This window comes from Sebastes umbrosus, chromosome 19 (genome assembly GCF_015220745.1).
Source record: "Sebastes umbrosus isolate fSebUmb1 chromosome 19, fSebUmb1.pri, whole genome shotgun sequence".
Lineage (NCBI taxonomy): Eukaryota > Metazoa > Chordata > Actinopteri > Perciformes > Sebastidae > Sebastes > Sebastes umbrosus.
In genome coordinates, this window is record NC_051287.1 from 21084634 (window position 1) to 21105687 (window position 21054).

General features: G+C 41.9%; 2 protein-coding genes and 1 long non-coding RNA gene across 4 annotated transcripts; all 3 read left to right on the top strand.

The window, feature by feature from the left end:
* Positions 1-3106: 3106 nt before the first annotated feature.
* Positions 3107-7384, top strand: LOC119478206 (transcription factor 7-like 1-B). Of its 2 annotated transcripts, none has more exons than XM_037752765.1 (9): positions 3107-3592; positions 4152-4243; positions 4371-4469; positions 4665-4818; positions 5015-5122; positions 5235-5283; positions 5478-5546; positions 5787-6738; positions 6933-7384. In XM_037752765.1, exons 1-8 carry the CDS (start codon positions 3122-3124, stop codon positions 6665-6667), a joined length of 1923 nt encoding a protein of 640 aa, XP_037608693.1. In that variant the 5' UTR covers positions 3107-3121; the 3' UTR covers positions 6668-6738; positions 6933-7384. The 2 variants fall into 2 exon arrangements, with proteins under 2 accessions (XP_037608693.1, XP_037608694.1); XM_037752766.1 differs by having other exon boundaries at positions 5907-6738.
* A 4386-nt stretch (positions 7385-11770) lies between these two features.
* LOC119478597 (transcription factor 7-like 1-A) lies at positions 11771-14221 on the top strand (the record flags this gene model as incomplete). The annotated part of the gene is made up of 7 exons (XM_037753430.1): positions 11771-12142; positions 12702-12793; positions 12921-13019; positions 13215-13368; positions 13565-13672; positions 13785-13833; positions 14028-14221. Coding segments are annotated over exons 1-7 (1068 nt in total), but the record flags the coding sequence as incomplete, so codon positions are not given.
* Positions 14222-14736: 515 nt separating this feature from the next.
* LOC119478210 lies at positions 14737-15823 on the top strand. The gene is made up of 2 exons (XR_005204402.1): positions 14737-15177; positions 15372-15823. It is a non-coding gene; the product is annotated as an uncharacterized LOC119478210 (long non-coding RNA).
* The last annotated feature ends 5231 nt before the right edge of the window (positions 15824-21054 follow it).

The following is a 21054-nucleotide window of genomic DNA, read 5'->3' on the forward strand; positions in this document are numbered from 1 at the left end:
CCTGAGAGAGCTGCCCACTGGATCACACAAGCATGTGTTTTGATATCTGACTTATTTTAAATTTTCAGCATATATTATATGCTACAAACTGAAAGTTCCCATTACTATTAAATATAAGAGAATTGATAGCTTCTGGAGTTGTTTTATTGCCATTTTGCAGTGGATCCACTAACTTCTCCTACATGAGACAGATCCCGCGCTATTAACCAGTCTGTTGTTCATTAAAACCATAGATATATAAACAGTTTATACAGATTAATTGAGCTTTGCGTCAGTGTAAACAGTCATGTCAAAAAAAAATAATTTAAATCTACGCACGAGTTGTCCACTTTTTGAAAACACTCGGAGGGAGTACCCTTCATCAGTTGAAGAGGAAGACTCCTTACTTCCCTAAAGCAAAAAAAAAAGAAAAGACGGTCCTAGATTGGAGAATGTTGGATCGGTCCTCAAGGCTGGCCTCTGCCTTGTTTCATTTTCGCTTTTTGTCTGCTATCATTGCACCGTTTGAGCAAGCCACAGTAACACACAGTTATGCTTTTTTGTTGTTTTGATATCATTTGTCGCTGGCTTTTTAACCTACCTTTTCTCGTCCAATATCAAAAATATGTCAAGGTGTCTTTTAAGAACTGTGAATGTAGAAAGAGAAGCTTGTACTCATTTAACTGGGGGTAAATTTTGACAGTGAGAACTATAAATTGCATAGTGCTAATTTTACCTCTGAAGCTGTGCACCCATGCCATTACATGTTAGCAGGCCCAGAGAACTACAGTTAAGATATTTCAGTTGATTATTCATGGTAAATGTTTCATACAAAGTCCATATTAATGTCTCCATAGTCCAATATTTTCATTAAATCATCCACAAGCTAAATCCCATTTGGGTGTTTATTGACTTATTTTAAAACACACACAGGTCTCCAGTTCGTGGTTGTAAATGAGGGCTATGATGGTGTCATGAGGCTGTGATTATCCTAGAGGTCATAAGAGGTCATTTTATAGCCTACAGTGAGGTCAAGTTTTAAAAAAAATGGTCTCACTATGTGAAATGGCTACTATGGGGATAGAACCCATCTTCATTCACATATCTTGAGGTCAGAGGTCAAGGGAGCACTGTGGTACCAGTATCTTCACTCTAGCTTAAAGACTGAGCCCGCTATAGCCTCTTAAAGGCAGTAAAGTCTCAGCTGGCCTGGTTGGGCCACCTCTACAGGTACATAGGACTGAAATAAGGAGTTCTCCAGTAGGCAGAGAAGACATAGGGACATTCACAATGGATGTAATGGTTATCAGTAAACTGTATGCAGTGGTGGAAGAAGTTCTCAGATCTTTATTTAAAATAAAAGTAGCAATACACCACCACAGTGTAAAAATACTTTTGGCACTTCACTTAAAGTACAAACATATAAACATCAAAATATACTTAAAGCACCAAAAGTAAAAGAACTCATTATGCAAAGTAGTCAATTTCAGAATTGTATATCTTATATTTTTGGATTATAATTATGATGCATTCAAGTGTAAGCATCTCTTTAATGTTGCAACTGATAAAGGTAGGGCACATTTTAATTGGTGGGTAGCTGGGTAGTATATCAATCCATCATAATGTGTAGATTATATTACTATCTGTATCAGTAACTGGTACAGCTATCAAATAAATGTGCTAAATGTACAATTTGTCCCTCTGAAATGTAGTAAGTATAAAGTAGCATGGAAATACTCAATTAAAGTCAAAGTACCTAAAACTGTACTTAAGTTTAATACTTGAGTAGATGTAGGACTGCATGAACTGGTTATGGATGAAGAGGTGACATCATTGACATGATGCTGAAGATCAGGTAATGCCCGGAATGTGCATCTGTTGCCCAGGTAACAGAATTTGCGAATTAAGGGTGCACGTCATAATGTACCGTTCTATTCTATGGTCAATCAGAACGTTCTGTGGCGTTCTGTGACAGAACGTGCAAAGTCTACATAAGTGCAATTTTGGTGAGAAACCTCATATCGTCTGTAGTTTTCATTGTGTGAACATCTCATTGTCTCGAGGAGAAGTGAAGATATTTCTGAACAATTTCGAAAATCACAGATATAGCAAGCAGTCATTAAACGCATCAGGTAGGTAAACAGCTCTAGCTTTTTTTTTTAGCTCAATTTCAATGTGTGACAGTAAAACCTCATGAATCTGACTGAGATGCACTTGGCTCTCTAAACTGACAGCTATAGCATTACTTAAACATATTGTTCCTATGGTCTGTTAGTTGTCAATCCATCAGGATTTTTCAACTCCAATGAATTGTTGAAGAAAGTTGAGAAACTTTTGGTTTAACTGTTAGTTAAGTAGAAATAGCAATACTACAATGTAAAAACATACTGCAAGTAAATGTTGCATTTTACTTAACTAAAGCAAATTTGCTCAAAATTTAAAGTAGTTATCATGCAGATTGGCACCTTTCAAAGTTTTAGATCATATTAAATATTATATTATTGGATTATTAATACTGATTCATCAACATGTAAGCTGTATTAAAATGTTTCATGCTGTCCAGGTGAAACCAATTATCAGCTTTTGGTAGTTCAATCTTTAAAAAATGCATCATGTGTTAAATAAGCTGCATACAATATTTATCTGCATAGCTGTCAAATAAATGTAGCGAAGTAAAATGTACTGTAATTTCCTTTGACATGTGGTAAAGTAGAAGTAGAAAGTAACAGACATGGGGGAAAAAAACTCTTAATAGTATGTAACAGAGTACTTTTATAGTGGGAACTTTCCCTCCAGTCACACCGTGATTTCATGCATCTCTTATTGATAGACTCTTATTGTGTAGGTGTGTGTTTATATTTCTAATTCAGCTATTATTATTAGGTATTATTATTATTAGTCATAGTAGTATTCAACATTCTGTTATCACTCTCAGTGAGCTAATTGGGGACATTTACTGTTCCCTCTCATCTTGACTCTAACCAAGAATCTAGTTTGCACCTGGTGCTTTAATCCTTTATTTTACTCCCTATAAATGTCTAAATATCATCTTTTTATCAATGTGTGTCACAGGATACCAGTAACTTTCAGATAGAGTCTGTCATTCTTCTGGAGTTGAAACTGTAAGGAGGCCGGACACAAAATGTCTGACACCGACGCGTGTGTGGATGTGATGCACTTCCTGGAAGAGCTGGATGACACTGACCTGCTTTCCACTCTCCAAAATGTGTTTCACGATGTGATGGGCCCGCTCAACCCGTCAGCTCCGCCTCCGCCTCCTGTTGTCGTTCCTGACCTCAACATCCGCCCTCAGATTGATCAAAATCTGAGTGGATATGGATATGGTGGGTGCACCCCCCTGGGAGCAGCTCCGCACAGCGTTGAGCCTCCAAGTACCCTGTACAGTACGGCAGGTGCTTACAATCAGGGACAACAATGCTATGTCCACCCTCAGATGAATCAAAATCTGAGAGGAGGATATGGTGGGTGCACCGCCCTGGGAGCAGCTCCAATGAGCATTGGACATGCTGCTCCCATCCCGTACCAAGGACCTCAGTATGCCATGCAGCCAGGTCCTCCGTACAGGCAGGCAGGCGCTTATAGCCAGGGACAGGTAAGATACTAAGTTTAAGTTAGGGATAGGTATCATAAGAGTTTTATCTGCATCAAAAAAGACACGTATCAGTCAGAACGGAAAGGATTAACCGATTAATCAATTAGTCGATGTGTTTGGGTCTTGGACTGTTGGTCAGACCAAAAAGGGAATTTGAAGATGTCAACTTGGGCTTTTGAAAATTGTGATGGGCTTTATTTGGACTATTTTATGAAAATTACATTTTTTGTTAAGTTTCGAAGAAACGTCAGGATAGTTTATTTGTTTAGTATTATTTGTACTTTATGTTGCTACTCTGGTTTCTGGTCTCTTTTTCTAAATAACGGTGTCCTGTAAGTCTGTTTGGGCTGGGCATATTATTATATATTATTTTTTATAGGGCTTGAATTAGAGAATATCTGCCCCCCATTTTTTTCTTGAGGAAATGATTGTTTAACAGATTCTACTCAAATGATTTTACTATTGTGTGTTTGCATACACGCTGAGATGAGTGTTGGTGTCTGTATTTATTTTTGAGTGTGTGTTTGATGGCTGGCTGACCTTCCCTCTCTCTTCACAGAACCTGCCATACAGGCCATACGTCCCGAGTGCAGCAGCCACCCCCTACGCTGCTCCTCCGCTGAACCAGCGCATGCGTCCTCTTGGAGTGCTGTAAGTAACACACATATGAAGTCAAACAAACACACACAAGTTTACACAGATATTGAGCTTCTGTTTTTATCTTCAAACACGTTCTTTCTATTATCTAAAGTATCTCTGTGTCTCTTTATCTGTGCAGGAATGGAGAGGTGATTTACGGGTTTCCAGTCAATTTTCCCGCCACTTCTACCTCTGCTGCTCCACCTCGGCCTCCACCACCGAGCACCTTCACATCAAAGTAAGTGAGCTCTGGCCAGTTTTAGTCAAAATGTACTTTGCCAGCATGAATATTATTATAAAGAGGTATTTTTTATAATGGGTTTTAATGTACAACACTGCACAGACAAGGATGCATTCACCCATGTCTTGTATTATTCTGCTTAATTTACTGTCTCGCTCTAAAATTCTTCTGTTTTTTTCTGTATTCCCACAGTAAGAGAAAGCGTGAAGACGGGCATGATGGTCGGTCATACGTGAAAAAGCCGCCAAATGCCTTCATGCTTTACATGAAGGAGCAGAGGCCAATTTATGCGGCCGTAATGAAACTCACTGGGACTGCAGGGGTTAACAAGATCCTTGGAGATAAAGTAAGTGCACAACATCATATCATATCTGGTAAAAGATTCTGCAGACATGCTTGTTCTTTATTGAAATGCACTGTGGGACTTTGTGGGAGCCTGCTGTTATTAATGTGGATCTGTGTGCAATGGATGGGATAAGCGGTTACAGATAATGTTTATACCTGTAGTAGTGTGCTGACAGTGTGTTGTCATCTTTCCACAGTGGAAGTCGCTGTCCAATGAGGAGCAGGCGAAATACTTCCAAGTGGCAGACCGAGAAAGACGGCTCCACGCCCTGCAGCACCCGGACTGGTCATCCAGTAACAATTACGTATGTACACTCTGCTGACAAAGAATTATGAAACAAAGTTCCCTGAAAAGAGTCTTTGTTTTTATCAGCTCATGTCAAATAGAAAGCCTAAAATGTTTTTGTTTTTGTGTAGGGCCAAAAGAGGAAGAGGGAAAGGAGCAAGGCCTCCAAAATGACTGAAGGTAAGACAGTATTTCTGTGAATCAGATTCAAGTGAAATGGGATGAAAATTCGATGACATGTGACCACACAGGATCATATTGGACTATGTTATATTGCAGATTGTCAAAATACCTAGAATAAGAAGCAGTATCTTTTACCATGTTTTTAAAAGTCTTAGTGGATTGATCAGTGGTTTTCTTTGTGTTTATCGCAGCATCTGCATCAACATCTGGAGAGGTCACACAGGAAGTGAAGAGGATGTGTGTGACCCCAGGATACACAGGTGTGAGAGAGACTCATCACGCACAGTCAAACGTGATGCAGCCCTCCACCTCGATGACAGACGTGACAGTGTCTCATCACGCACGGTCTAAAATGATGCAGCCCTCTACCTCAACGACAGGTGTGAGAGAGACTCATCACGCACAGTCAAACGTGATGCAGCCCTCCACCTCGATGACAGACGTGACAGTGTCTCATCACGCACGGTCTAAAATGATGCAGCCCTCTACCTCAACGACAGGTGTGAGAGAGACTCATCACGCACAGTCAAACGTGATGCAGCCCTCCACCTCGATGAAAGACGTGACAGTGACTCATGACGCACAGTCAAACATGATAAAGCCCTCTACCTTAACGACAGGTGTGAGAGAGACTCATCACGCACAGTCAAACGTGATGCAGCCCTCCACCTCGATGAAAGACGTGACAGTGACTCATGACGCACAGTCAAACATGATAAAGCCCTCTACCTTAACGACAGGTGTGAGAGAGACTCATCACGCACAGTCAAACGTGATGCAGCCCTCCACCTCAAAGACAAGTGTGACAGTGACTCATCACGCACAGTCAAACGTGATGCAGCCCTCCACCTCAACGACAGTGACTCATCACGCACAGTCAAACGTGATGCAGCCCTCTACCTCAACGACAGTGACTCATCACGCACAGTCAAACGTGATGCAGCCCTCTACCTCAACGACAAGTGTGACAGTGACTCATCACGCACAGTCAAACGTGATGGAGCCCTCCACCTCAATGGAGTCCAACTTCATGGCTGGGGACAAAGGTTTATCAACGGTGGAGATGCTCAAGCTGCTTGAGATGTCTCCTCCCCCCACGCCACAGACTCTGCCGCCCATCTCTGAAGCAGTTGAAAGTCAAACAACTGAGCCAGACTACCTTACCTGGCTGGATGACTCAAACACAGTGTCTTTTATAGATATACTTGAGTCTCCTCCCCCCACGCCACAGACTCAGCATCACTCAGCATCACTCTGCACCGATTCTGCATCGATGTACTCCCCCCTTGCACTGGATGACAACCAAACTACGGTGTCCAAACTCTTGGCCGGGATTGAATATCCACCTATGGCAGAGCTGCTTGAGCTGCTAAGTGGCTGAGTCTTGTTTTTGTGAAGGGGCAAAAGGGGAAGAGGGAGAGGGACAGGAGCAAGGCCTCAAAATGACTGAAGGTAAGACAGTATTTCTGTGGATCAGATTCAAGTAAAATGGGATAAAAACTCGATGATATGTGACCACATAGGATCATATTGGACTATGATATATTGCAGATTGTCAAAATACATAGAATAAGAAGCAGTATCTTTTACCATGTTTTTAAAAGTCTTAGTGGATTGATCAGTGGTTTTGTTTGTTTGTCTCGCAGCATCTGCATCGACATCTGGAGAGGTCACATCGCAAGCGAAGACGATGTGTGTGAAGCTAGGTTACATAAGTGTGACAGTGGCTTCTCACACACAGTCAAACGTGATGCGGCCCTCCACCTCAACGACAGATGTGACAGTGGCTTCTCACGCACAGTCAAACGTTATGGAGCCTCAATGGAGTCCAACGTCATGGCTGGGGACAGAGATTTATCAACGCTGGCGAATGTTCGAGCTGCTTTAGATGATTCCTGTCCCCACGCCACAGACTCAGCTGCCCATCTCTGAAGCAGTTGAAAGTCAAACAACTGAGCCCGACTACTTTGCCTGGCTGGAAGACTCAATGGTGGGAGATTTTCCTCATCCGAATCGAGGGTCTAAATACAGAGAATGTCGTATGCTGACTATGTTTTGTGGTATTTCAATATACAGCAAATAAAACAAAGAAAACAAATGTTATATGTAAATATGTTTTTTTGTAGATCAAGTGCAACAAATCTTTTAGGTCTTTTAGCATATTTGAGGTGTAATTGTTTTTTTATTCTTTACAGCAGTTAGCTTTTTTTCAACAGACTGTCTTTGCATAAACCACATTTTTATAAGTTATTCAAACCAGATTTCAGAGCACAACTGTTTTTGAAGTTATAGAGTCAACCTAATCTGATCTATGATCAGTTTAGTGAAGCTCGGTAACAATAAAGATCCTTCGACTCTAACTTTAAAATAATGAAAAATAGGTTTGTGATTTTAAATCATGAGGTTTATAACAGTTCTAAGATGAGATTTTCACTTACATCCATTTACATATACTATAGCTAAAGCGTCTCTTAAATCTTTAGAGGCTTTATGAGGTGATATATATATAATATAATATTGTTTCTTTGTTATCTCTCCTATTTTATTAAATCTTACAAAAAGGGGTGCCCTTTGCAGTGTGTCATCCCTCTTCCTCCGCTGCATTTCGTGTCTCTCACATACTTAAAATAAAAGCAAAAAAAATAATCCAAAAATTGAGACTTACTAAAATATTTTATTTTCTGTTTATGTATTTTAAATAGCTTGTCAATCTTTTTATTTTTTATTTTATTTTATATAATTGGTTCAGTGTTTAGTGGTTTATGATAACATTCCCCACTCTCATTAATACAATCATGGAGGCTTCCTGTCCCTATGGTAGATCTCACATTGCTTGGGGCAAAAAGAACAAAGATAAGCAGTTTATTCTACAACCACAAGTAATAAAGACCTATAAAGAAAACAACTATTATAGCTATGTCCAAATCTATACTGATATTTCAAACACACAAAATCAATATTTCATTCATAGTCCCAGATTTCAACATTGAAGTCTGCAAACGAATCACTGATGGATTAACGGTGTATACTGGGGAGATGATGGCATTTTGTTGGCATTACAATGGGTTGAATATGTGAGACCGCTGGGATAAATAATATGCTCAGATTCCAGTTCGTCGTTGATCAGCTTGAAGTGCAGAGCAGATGTTTAAATGGAGATACAGCAAACACTATATAGAATTAAAATGATGGGATTAGATATGACCTTTGTATAGATAGGAAGGAAATGAATCAGTTGACAAGTGTGCAAAGGAAGCCAGAAAAACAAATCAGATTGACATCACAGTACCCTTTAGTAAAACGGATATGAAGACCAGGATTAAGCATAAACTGAAAGAAAGGTGGCAAAAGCAGCGCGGTACAAAAGAGAACAGGAAGGTGGTTATACATAATTCAAAGAAAAGTAGGTATGATGAGAAGCACAAGGAGAACCCAGAGAGAGGAAACAGTAATATCTAGGCTTCGTTTTGGGCATACTGGATTAAACAGTACATCATTTAAAATAGGAAAACATAATAGAGGAAGGTGTACATTTTGTAATCAGGAAGAAACTTTAGAACACGTTATGCTCTACTGTCCTTAATATGAGGCTGAGAGAAGGGAACTGGTTGCAATCTTGAATAAATTCAGTTGGGCAATGATCTAAGTGATCTCTTACAAAGAAGTTCTGGGAAATTTTTTTAATTCATTTTTGATCCAATATCTCAGGAGCACGAATTTGATAGAGAGAATATGACTCTATTTGTGTATATAAACAAATATATTAGGCGCTTAAGGACTTTTAGACTGAAACCACAAATCCTCAGGGACTTCTACCGGGGCACCATAGAGAGCCTCCTGACAGGCTGCTTCACCACCTGGTATGGCAACTGCACCAACGTGGGCCGTAAGGCGCTGGGAAGAGTGGTGCACTCGGCCCAACACATCACCGGGTGCGAGCTGCCCAGCCTGCGGGAGCTGTACAGCCAGCGGTGCCTCAGGAAGTGCCTATAAATTGCATAGAGCTAATTTTACCTCTGAAGCTGTGCACCCATGCCATTACATGTTAGCAGGCCCAGAGAACTACAGTTAAGATAGTTTCAGTTGATATTTATGGAAAATGTTTCATACAAAGTCCATATTAATGTCTCCATAGTCCAATATTTTCATTAAATCATCCACAAGCTAAATCCCATTTGGGTGTTTGTTGACTTATTTTAAAACACACACAGGTCTCTAGTTTGTAGTTGTCAATGAGGGTTATGATGGTGTCATGAGGCTGTGATTATCCTAGAGGTCATAAGAGGTCATTTTATAGCCTACAGTGAGGTCAAGTTTTAAAAAATGGGCTCACTATGTGAAATGGCTAGTATGGGGATAGAACCCATCTTCATTCACATATCTTGAGGTCAGAGGTCAAGGGAGCACTGTGGTACCAGTATCTTCACTCTAGCTTAAAGACTGAGCCCGCTATAGCCTCTTAAAGGCAGTAAAGTCTCAGCTGGCCTGGTTGGGCCACCTCTACAGGTACATAGGACTGAAATAAGGAGTTCTCCAGTAGGCAGAGAAGAGATAGGGACATTCACAATGGATGTAATGGTTATCAGTAAACTCTATGCAGTGGTGGAAGAAGTTCTCAGATCTTTATTTAAAATAAAAGTAGCAATACACCACCACAGTGTAAAAATACTCTGTTACAAGGTCATGTATTCACTTAAAGTACAAACATATCAACATCAAAATATACTTAAAGCACCAAAAGTAAAAGAACTCATTATGCAAAGTAGTCAATTTCAGAATTGCATATCTTATATTATTGGATTATAATTATGATGCATTCAAGTGTAAGCATCACTTTAATGTTGCAACTGATAAAGGTAGGGCACATTTTAATTGGTGGGTAGCTAAATGTATATCAATACATCATAATGTGTAGATTATATTACTGTCTGTATCAGTAACTGGTACAGCTATCAAATAAATGTGCTAAATGTACAATTGTTCCCTCTGAAATGTAGTAAGTATAAAGTAGCATGGAAATACTCAATTAAAGTCAAAGTACCTAAAACTGTACTTAAGTTTAATACTTGAGTAAATGTAGGACTGCATGAACTGCTTATGGATGAAGAGGTGACATCATTGACATGATGCTGAAGATCAGGTAATGCCCTGAATGTGCATCTGTTGCCCAGGTAACAGAATTTGCGAATTAAGGGTGCACGTCATAATGTACCGTTCTATTCTATGGTCAATCAGAACGTTCTGTGGCGTTCTATACAGAACGTGCAAAGTCTACATAAGTGCAATTTTGGGTGAGAAACCTCATATCGTCTGTAGTTTTCATTGTGTGATCATCTCATTGTCTCGAGGAGAAGTGAAGATATTTCTGAACAATTTCGAAAATCACAGATATAGCAAGCAGTCATTAAACGCATCAGGTAGGTAAACAGCTCTAGCTTTTTTTTTTAGCTCAATTTCAATGTGTGACAGTAAAACCTCTCATGAATCTGACTGAGATGCACTTGGCTCTCTAAACTGACAGCTATAGCATTACTTAAACATATTGTTCCTTTGGTCTGTTAGTTGTCAATCCATCAGGATTTTTCAACTCCAATGAATTGTTGAAGAAAGTTGAGAAACTTTTTTGGATGTTGGTTTATTGGTTTAACTGTTAGTTAGGTAGAAATAGCAAAACTACAATGTAAAAACATACTGCAAGTAAATGTTGCATTTTACTTAACTAAAGCAAATTTGCTCAAAATTGAAAGTAGTTATCATGCAGATTGGCACCTTTCAAAGTTTTATATTATATTATATATTATATTATTGGATTATTAATACTGATTCATCAACATGTAAGCTGTATTCAAATGTTTCATGCTGTCCAGGTGAAACCAATTATCAACTTTGTATATTGTTTGGTAGTTCAATCTTTAAAAATGCATCATGTGTTAAATCAGCTGCGTCAAATATGTATCTGCATAGCTGTCAAATAAATGTAGTAAAGTAAAATGTACAGTATTTTCCTTTGCCATGTGGTAAAGTAGAAGTAGAAAATAGCAGACATGCTTCTCTTAGTAATAGACTCTTATTTTGTAGGTGTGTGTTTATATTTCTAATTCAGCTATTATTATTAGGTATTATTATTAGTAGTAGTCATAGTAGTATTATACTATAACTCTCAGTCAGCTAATTGGGGACATTTACTGTAAATAAATGCTGCTCCCTCTCATCTTGACTCTATCCAAGAATCTAGTTTGCACCTGGTGCCCTTAAACCTTTATTTTACTCCCTATAAATGTCTAAATATCATCTTTTTATCAATGTGTGTCACAGGATACCAGTAACTTTCAGATAGAGTCTGTCATTCTTCTGGAGTTGAAACTGTAAGGAGGCCGGACACAAGATGTCTGACACCGACACGTGTGTAGATGTGATGCACTTCCTGGAAGAGCTGGATGACACTGACCTGCTTTCCACTCTCCAAAATGTGTTACACGATGTGATGGGCCCGCTCAACCCATCAAATCCGCCTCCACCTCCTGTTGTCGTTCCTGACCTCAACATCCGCCCTCAGATTGATCAAAATCTGAGTGGATATGGATATGGTGGGTGCACCCCCCTGGGAGCAGCTCCGCACAGCGTTGAGCCTCCAAGTACCCTGTACAGTACGGCAGGTGCTTACAATCAGGGACAACAATGCTATGTCCACCCTCAGATGAATCAAAATCTGAGAGGAGGATATGGTGGGTGCACCGCCCTGGGAGCAGCTCCAATGAGCATTGGACATGCTGCTCCCATCCCGTACCAAGGACCTCAGTATGCCATGCAGCCAGGTCCTCCGTACAGGCAGGCAGGCGCTTATAGCCAGGGACAGGTAAGATACTAAGTTTAAGTTAGGGATAGGTATCATAAGAGTTTTATCTGCATCAAAAAAGACACGTATCAGTCAGAACGGAAAGGATTAACCGATTAATCAATTAGTCGATGTGTTTGGGTCTTGGACTGTTGGTCTGACCAAAAAGGGAATTTGAAGATGTCAACTTGGGCTTTTGAAAATTGTGATGGGCTTTATTTAGACTATTTTATGAAAATTACATTTTTTGTTAAGTTTGGAAGAAACGTCAGGATAGTTTATTTGTTTAGTATTATTTGTACTTTATGTTGCTACTCTGGTTTCTGGTCTCTTTTTCTAAATAACGGTGTCCTGTAAGTCTGTTTGGGCTGGGCATATTATTATATATTATTTTTTATAGGGCTTGAATTAGAGAATATCTGCCCCCCATTTTTTTCTTGAGGAAATGATTGTTTAACAGATTCTACTCAAATGATTTTACTATAGTGTGATTGAATACACGCTGAGATGAGTGTTGGTGTCTGTATTTATTTTTGAGTGTGTGTTTGATGGCTGGCTGACCTTCCCTCTCTCTTCACAGAACCTGCCATACAGGCCATACGTCCCGAGTGCAGCAGCCACCCCCTACGCTGCTCCTCCGCTGAACCAGCGCATGCGTCCTCTTGGAGTGCTGTAAGTAACACACATATGAAGTCAAACAAACACACACAAGTTTACACAGGTATTGAGCTTCTGTTTTTATCTTCAAACATGTTCTTTCTATTATCTAAAGTATCTCTGTGTCTCTTTATCTGTGCAGGAATGGAGAGGTGATTTACGGGTTTCCAGTCAATTTTCCCGCCACTTCTACCTCTGCTGCTCCACCTCGGCCTCCACCACCGAGCACCTTCACATCAAAGTAAGTGAGCTCTGGCCAGTTTTAGTCAAAATGTACTTTGCCAGCATGAATATTATTATAAAGAGGTATTTTTTATAATGGGTTTTAATGTACAACACTGCACAGACAAGGATGCATTCACCCATGTCTTGTATTATTCTGCTTACTTTACTGTCTCGCTCTAAAATTCTTCTGTTTTTTTCTGTATTCCCACAGTAAGAGAAAGCGTGAAGACGGGCATGATGGTCGGTCATACGTGAAAAAGCCGCCAAATGCCTTCATGCTTTACATGAAGGAGCAGAGGCCAATTTATGCGGCCGTAATGAAACTCACTGGGACTGCAGGGGTTAACAAGATCCTTGGAGATAAAGTAAGTGCACAACATCATATCATATCTGGTAAAAGATTCTGCAGACATGCTTGTTCTTTATTGAAATGCACTGTGGGACTTTGTGGGAGCCTGCTGTTATTAATGTGGATCTGTGTGCAATGGATGGGATAAGCGGTTACAGATAATGTTTATACCTGTAGTAGTGTGCTGACAGTGTGTTGTCATCTTTCCACAGTGGAAGTCGCTGTCCAATGAGGAGCAGGCGAAATACTTCCAAGTGGCAGACCGAGAAAGACGGCTCCACGCCCTGCAGCACCCGGACTGGTCATCCAGTAACAATTACGTATGTACACTCTGCTGACAAAGAATTATGAAACAAAGTTCCCTGAAAAGAGTCTTTGTTTTTATCAGCTCATGTCAGATGGAAAGCCTAAAATGTTTTTGTTTTTGTGTAGGGCCAAAAGAGGAAGAGGGAAAGGAGCAAGGCCTCCAAAATGACTGAAGGTAAGACAGTATTTCTGTGGATCAGATTCAAGTGAAATGGGATGAAAATTCGATGACATGTGACCACACAGGATCATATTGGACTATGTTATATTGCAGATTGTCAAAATACCTAGAATAAGAATCAGTATCTTTTACCATGTTTTTAAAAGTCTTAGTGGATTGATCAGTGGTTTTGTTTGTGTTTATCGCAGCATCTGCATCAACATCTGGAGAGGTCACACAGGAAGTGAAGAGGATGTGTGTGACCCCAGGATACACAGGTGTGAGAGAGACTCATCACGCACAGTCAAACGTGATGCAGCCCTCCACCTCGATGACAGACGTGACAGTGTCTCATCACGCACGGTCTAAAATGATGCAGCCCTCTACCTCAACGACAGGTGTGAGAGAGACTCATCACGCACAGTCAAACGTGATGCAGCCCTCCACCTCGATGACAGACGTGACAGTGTCTCATCACGCACGGTCTAAAATGATGCAGCCCTCTACCTCAACGACAGGTGTGAGCGTGACTCATCACGCACAGTCAAACGTGATGCAGCCCTCTACCTCAACGTCAGGTGTGAGAGAGACTCATCACGCACAGTCAAACGTGATGCAGCCCTCCACCTCGATGAAAGACGTGACAGTGACTCATGACGCACAATCAAACATGATAAAGCCCTCTACCTTAACGACAGATGTGAGAGAGACTCATCACGCACAGTCAAACGTGATGCAGCCCTCCACCTCAAAGACAAGTGTGACAGTGACTCATCACGCACAGTCAAACGTGATGCAGCCCTCTACCTCAACGACAGTGACTCATCACGCACAGTCAAACGTGATGCAGCCCTCTACCTCAACGACAAGTGTGACAGTGACTCATCATGCACAGTCAAACGTGATGGAGCCCTCCACCTCAATGGAGTCCAACTTCATGGTTGGGGACAAAGGTTTATCAACGGTGGAGATGCTCAAGCTGCTTGAGATGTCTCCTCCCCCCACGCCACAGACTCTGCCGCCCATCTCTGAAGCAGTTGAAAGTCAAACAACTGAGCCAGACTACCTTACCTGGCTGGATGACTCAAACACAGTGTCTTTTATAGATATACTTGAGTCTCCTCCCCCCACGCCACAGACTCAGCATCACTCAGCATCACTTTGCACCGATTCTGCATCGATGTACTCCCCCCTTGCACTGGATGACAACCAAACTACGGTGTCCAAACTCTTGGCCGGGATTGAATATCCACCTATGGCAGAGCTGCTTGAGCTGCTAAGTGGCTGAGTCTTGTTTTTGTGAAGGGGCAAAAGGGGAAGAGGGAGAGGGACAGGAGCAAGGCCTCAAAATGACTGAAGGTAAGACAGTATTTCTGTGGATCAGATTCAAGTAAAATGGGATAAAAACTCGATGATATGTGACCACATAGGATCATATTGGACTATGATATATTGCAGATTGTCAAAATACATAGAATAAGAAGCAGTATCTTTTACCATGTTTTTAAAAGTCTTAGTGGATTGATCAGTGGTTTTGTTTGTTTGTCTCGCAGCATCTGCATCGACATCTGGAGAGGTCACATCGCAAGCGAAGACGATGTGTGTGAAGCTAGGTTACATAAGTGTGACAGTGGCTTCTCACACACAGTCAAACGTGATGCGGCCCTCCACCTCAACGACAGATGTGACAGTGGCTTCTCACGCACAGTCAAACGTTATGGAGCCTCAATGGAGTCCAACGTCATGGCTGGGGACAGAGATTTATCAACGCTGGCGAATGTTCGAGCTGCTTTAGATGATTCCTGTCCCCACGCCACAGACTCAGCTGCCCATCTCTGAAGCAGTTGAAAGTCAAACAACTGAGCCCGACTACTTTGCCTGGCTGGAAGACTCAATGGTGGGAGATTTTCCTCATCCGAATCGAGGGTCTAAATACAGAGAATGTCGTATGCTGACTATGTTTTGTGGTATTTCAATATACAGCAAATAAAACAAAGAAAACAAATGTTATATGTAAATATGTTTTTTTGTAGATCAAGTGCAACAAATCTTTTAGGTCTTTTAGCATATTTGAGGTGTAATTGTTTTTTTATTCTTTACAGCAGTTAGCTTTTTTTCAACAGACTGTCTTTGCATAAACCACATTTTTATAAGTTATTCAAACCAGATTTCAGAGCACAACTGTTTTTGAAGTTATAGAGTCAACCTAATCTGATCTATGATCAGTTTAGTGAAGCTCGGTAACAATAAAGATCCTTCGACTCTAACTTTAAAATAATGAAAAATAGGTTTGTGATTTTAAATCATGAGGTTTATAACAGTTCTAAGATGAGATTTTCACTTACATCCATTTACATATACTATAGCTAAAGCGTCTCTTAAATCTTTAGAGGCTTTATGAGGTGATATATATATAATATAATATTGTTTCTTTGTTATCTCTCCTATTTTATTAAATCTTACAAAAAGGGGTGCCCTTTGCAGTGTGTCATCCCTCTTCCTCCGCTGCATTTCGTGTCTCTCACATACTTAAAATAAAAGCAAAAAAAATAATCCAAAAATAGAGACTTACTAAAAATGTTTTATCTTCTGTTTATGTATTTTAAATAGCTTGTCAATCTTTTTATTTTTTATTTTATTTTATATAATTGGTTCAGTGTTTAGTGGTTTAAGATAACATTCCCCACTCTCATTAATTTAATCATGGAGGCTTCCTGTCCCTATGGTAGATCTCACATTGCTTGGGGCAAAAAGAACAAAGATAAACAGTTTATTCTACAACCACAAGTAATAAAGACCTATATAGAAAACAACTATTATAGCTATGTCCAAATCTATACTGATGCTTCAAACAGACAAAATCAATATTTCATTCATAGTCCCAGATTTCAACATTGAAGTCTGCAAACGAATCACTGATGGATTAACGGTGTATACTGGGGAGATGATGGCAATTTTGTTGGCAATTACAATGGGTTGAATATGTGAGACCGTTGGGATCAGTAATATGCTCAGATTCCAGGTCGTCGTTGATCAGCTTGAAGTGCAGAGCAGATGTTTTAATGGAGATACAGCAAACACTATATAGAATTCAAATGATGGGATTAGATATGACCTTTGTATAGATGGGAAGGAAATTAATCAGTTGACAAGTGTGCAAAGGAAGCCAGAAAAACAAATCAGATTGACATCACAGTACCCTTCAGTAAAACGGACATGAAGACCACGATTAAGCATAAACTGAAAGAAAGGTGGCAAAAGTAGCGCGGGAGAAGAGAGAACAGGAAGGTGGCTATACATAATTCAAAGAAAAGTAGGTATGATGAGAAGCACAAGGAGAACCCTGAGAGAGGAAACAGTAATATCTAGGCTACGTTTTGGGCATACTGGATTAAACAGTACATCATTTAAAATAGGAAAACATAATAGAGGAAGGTGTGCATTTTGTAATCAGGAAGAAACTTTAGATCATGTTATGCTCTACTTTGCTAAATATGAGGCTGAGAGAAGGGAACTGGTTGCAATCTTGAATAAATTCAGTTGGGCAATGATCTAAGTGATCTCTTACAAAGAAGTTCTGGGAAATTTTTAATTCATTTTTGATCCAATATCTCAGGAGCACGAATTTGATAGAGAGAATATGACTCTATTTGTGTATATAAACAAATATATTAGGCGCTTAAGGACTTTTAGACTGAAACCACAAATCCTCAGGGACTTCTACCGGGGCACCATAGAGAGCCTCCTGACAGGCTGCTTCACCACCTGGTATGGCAACTGCACCAACGTGGACCGTAAGGCGCTGGGAAGGGTGGTGCACTCGGCCCAACACATCACCGGGTGCGAGCTGCCCAGCCTGCAGGAGCTGTACAGCCAGCGGTGCCTCAGGAAGTCCCTATAAATTGCATAGAGCTAATTTTACCTCTGAAGCTGTGCACCCATGCCATTACATGTTAGCAGGCCCAGAGAACTACAGTTAAGATAGTTTCAGTTGATATTTATGGAAAATGTTTCATACAAAGTCCATATTAATGTCTCCATAGTCCAATATTTTCATTAAATCATCCACAAGCTAAATCCCATTTGGGTGTTTGTTGACTTATTTTAAAACACACACAGGTCTCTAGTTTGTAGTTGTCAATGAGGGCTATGATGGTGTCATGAGGCTGTGATTATCCTAGAGGTCATAAGAGGTCATTTTATAGCCTACAGTGAGGTCAAGTTTTAAAAAATGGGCTCACTATGTGAAATGGCTAGTATGGGGATAGAACCCATCTTCATTCACATATCTTGAGGTCAGAGGTCAAGGGACCTCTGTGATACCAGTATTTTAAAGATAAGATAAGATAAGATGGACCTTTATTAATCCCCGGAGGGAAATTCAGGTGTCAAAGCAGCAACATCAGCAAACAGAGTGAATCACAGGAGAGGTAAAGGTATACAAAAATTCTAAAGACAATAATAGAGATATAAAAGATACAGAGTGAATGGGTGAACATAGTGTGTACAGTCCGTCAATAAATAAATGTAGTATGTACAATAAATAAATAAATAAATAAATAAATGTAATATGTACATATGTGCAGTCAGCAATAAAGTGGTATATAGGATGTATAGTGTAAAGTGAGTGTAAAGTGCGCCAGATAGTGCATGTTTAAATTTCTTAAAAGTACTAATAGTTGTCATATGGGGGTCAGCCTTGGTTGTGGAGCCTGATGGCTACCAGCATGAAGGACTGACCCAGGCGCTTTGTGTTGTGCCGAGGAGGGATGAGTCTGTGGCTGAAGGTGCTCCTCATCTTGACTAGCTCATCATGGAGGGGGTGGAAGGGGTTTTCCAGGATAGCGTCCAGCTTCCTCCTCATCCTGCCCTCTGCCACCACCTCCAGACCGTCCAGCTCAGATCCAACCACAGAGCCAGCCTTCCTCACCAGCCTGTTCAGTCTGTTGGCATCCCTTGTGTTCATGTTACCCCCCCAACATACCACAGCAAAAAAGAGAACACTGGCTACTACAGACTGGTAAAACATCTGCAGCAGCCTATTGCATACATTAAAAGACCTGAGCCTCCTCAGGAAGAACAGTTTGCTCTGTCCCTTCCTGTAGAGGGCCTCGGTGTTATCAGTCCAGTCAAGTCTACTGTTCATATGTACTCCCAGGAACTTGTAGGTGTCCACCACCTCCACCTCCTCCCCTCGGATGGTGATGGGAGTTGGGGGCCTCGTGCTCCGCCGGAAGTCCACCACCAGCTCCTTGGTCTTTCCAATGTTGAGCTGGAGGTGATTGTTATCACACCACCCTATGAAGTTCTCCACCAGGGCTCTGTACTCCTCCTCGTTGTCATCTGTGATGCAGCTGACGATGGAGGAGTCATCGGAGAACTTCTGTAGGTGGCATGTACCCGAGTGGAAGCGAAAGTCGGAGGTGTAGGTGGTGAACAGGAAGGGAGACAGCACAGTTCCTTGGGGGGCGCCGGTGTTGCTCACCAGCACATCTGACAGGCTGCCCTGCAGTCTGACATACTGTGGTCTGCTGGTGAGGTAGTCCGTAATCCAGGCCACCAGGCCATGATCTACCTGCATCACTGAGAGCTTCTCAGCTAGCCGGAGTGGCAGGATGGTGTTGAAGGCACTGGAGAAGTCAAAGAACAATATTCTTACAGAGCTGTGCGGCCTCTCCAGGTGAGTGTAGGCTCTGTGGAGCATGTAGGTGATGGCATCATCCACACCGATGTTTTCCTGGTATGCAAACTGCAGGGGGTCCCGGAAGTCGCTCACAAGGGGCTTGAGGTGCTGCAGAACCAGTCTCTCAAAGATCTTCATGACGTGTGACGTCAGAGCAACTGGCCTGTAGTCATTGGGGGTGCTGGGGTGTCCCTTCTTGGCCACCGGGACGATGCAGGAGGTCTTCCAGAGCTGGGGAACCTTCTTCAGCCTCAGGGAGAGGCTGAAGAGGTGCTGGAACGCTGCTGCCAGCTCCCCAGCACACGCCTTGAGCACCCTGGGGTTGATGTTGTCTGGTCCCCTGGCCTTGTTCACGCTGATCTTTGAGAGCTGCTTCCTCACCTGGCCCCTTGTGATGATCAGGGTGGATGTTGCAATGTCTCCAGGTGCAAAGGACATGCTGTGGATGGGCTCCTCAGGGTAGGTATGGGGGGGGCAAGCTGCTGCTGCCTCCTGGGGATGGGTGCTGGGGGGAGGAGGAGAGGTGTGGAAGGGGGTGCTGGGGGGAGGAGGAGAGGTGTGGAAGGGGGGGGAGGAGGAGGGGAAGGAGAGGTGTGGAGGGGGGGCACTGGTGTTGGTGAGTGAGGACCCAGGCTGAGCTCATGGGGGTTGGTTGGTCAAACCTGTTGAAAAACAGGTTTAGCTCATTTGCATGTTCCTGGGTCCCCTCAACACCAGGGCTCGGCTGTTTGTAGCCAGTTATCTTCCTGAACCCCCCCCCCACACCTCCCTGGAGCTGTCGGCCTGTAGTCTCCCCTCCAGTCTGTCTTTGTAGGTGTCCTTGGCCGCCCTCAGCTCCTTCTTCAGCTCCTTCTGGACAACCTTGGCCCCCTCAATGTCCCCGGCCATGAACGCCCTCTTCTTCCTGTTCAACAGGGCTTTAATGTCCCCATTGATCCAGGGCTTGTTGTTAGGAAAGCAGCGTACCTTTTTGGTGGGTACGATGCTCTCCTCACAGAACCTAATGTAGTCTGTGATGCAGTGGGAGAGTCCATCGATGTCCTCACCGTGGACCCTGTCAAACAACTCCCAGTCTGTTGACCTGTAACACTCCCTCAGCTCCTCCTCAACTTCCACTGACCACTGTTGAACAGTCCTGGTGGTGGCGGGCTGCCTCCTGACAACAGGCTTGTATGTTGGCACAAGCCTGATGAGGTTGTGGTCTGAACCGCCAAGGGGGGGGAGAACAGTGGCGCTGTATGCCTCCTTAATGTTGGCATACAGCAGGTCCAGGGTCTTATTGTGTCTGGTGTTACAGGTCACATACTGGGTGAAGTTCGACACTCTTCGTTTTCACTCTAGCTTAAAGACTGAGCCCGCTATGGCCTCTTAAAGGCAGTAAAGTCTCAGCTGGCCTGGTTGGGCCACCTCTACAGGTACATAGGACTGAAATAAGGAGTTCTCCAGTAGGCAGAGAAGAGATAGGGACATTCACAATGGATGTAATGATTATCAGTAAACTCTATGCAGTGGTGGAAGAAGTTCTCAGATCTTTATTTAAAATAAAAGTAGCA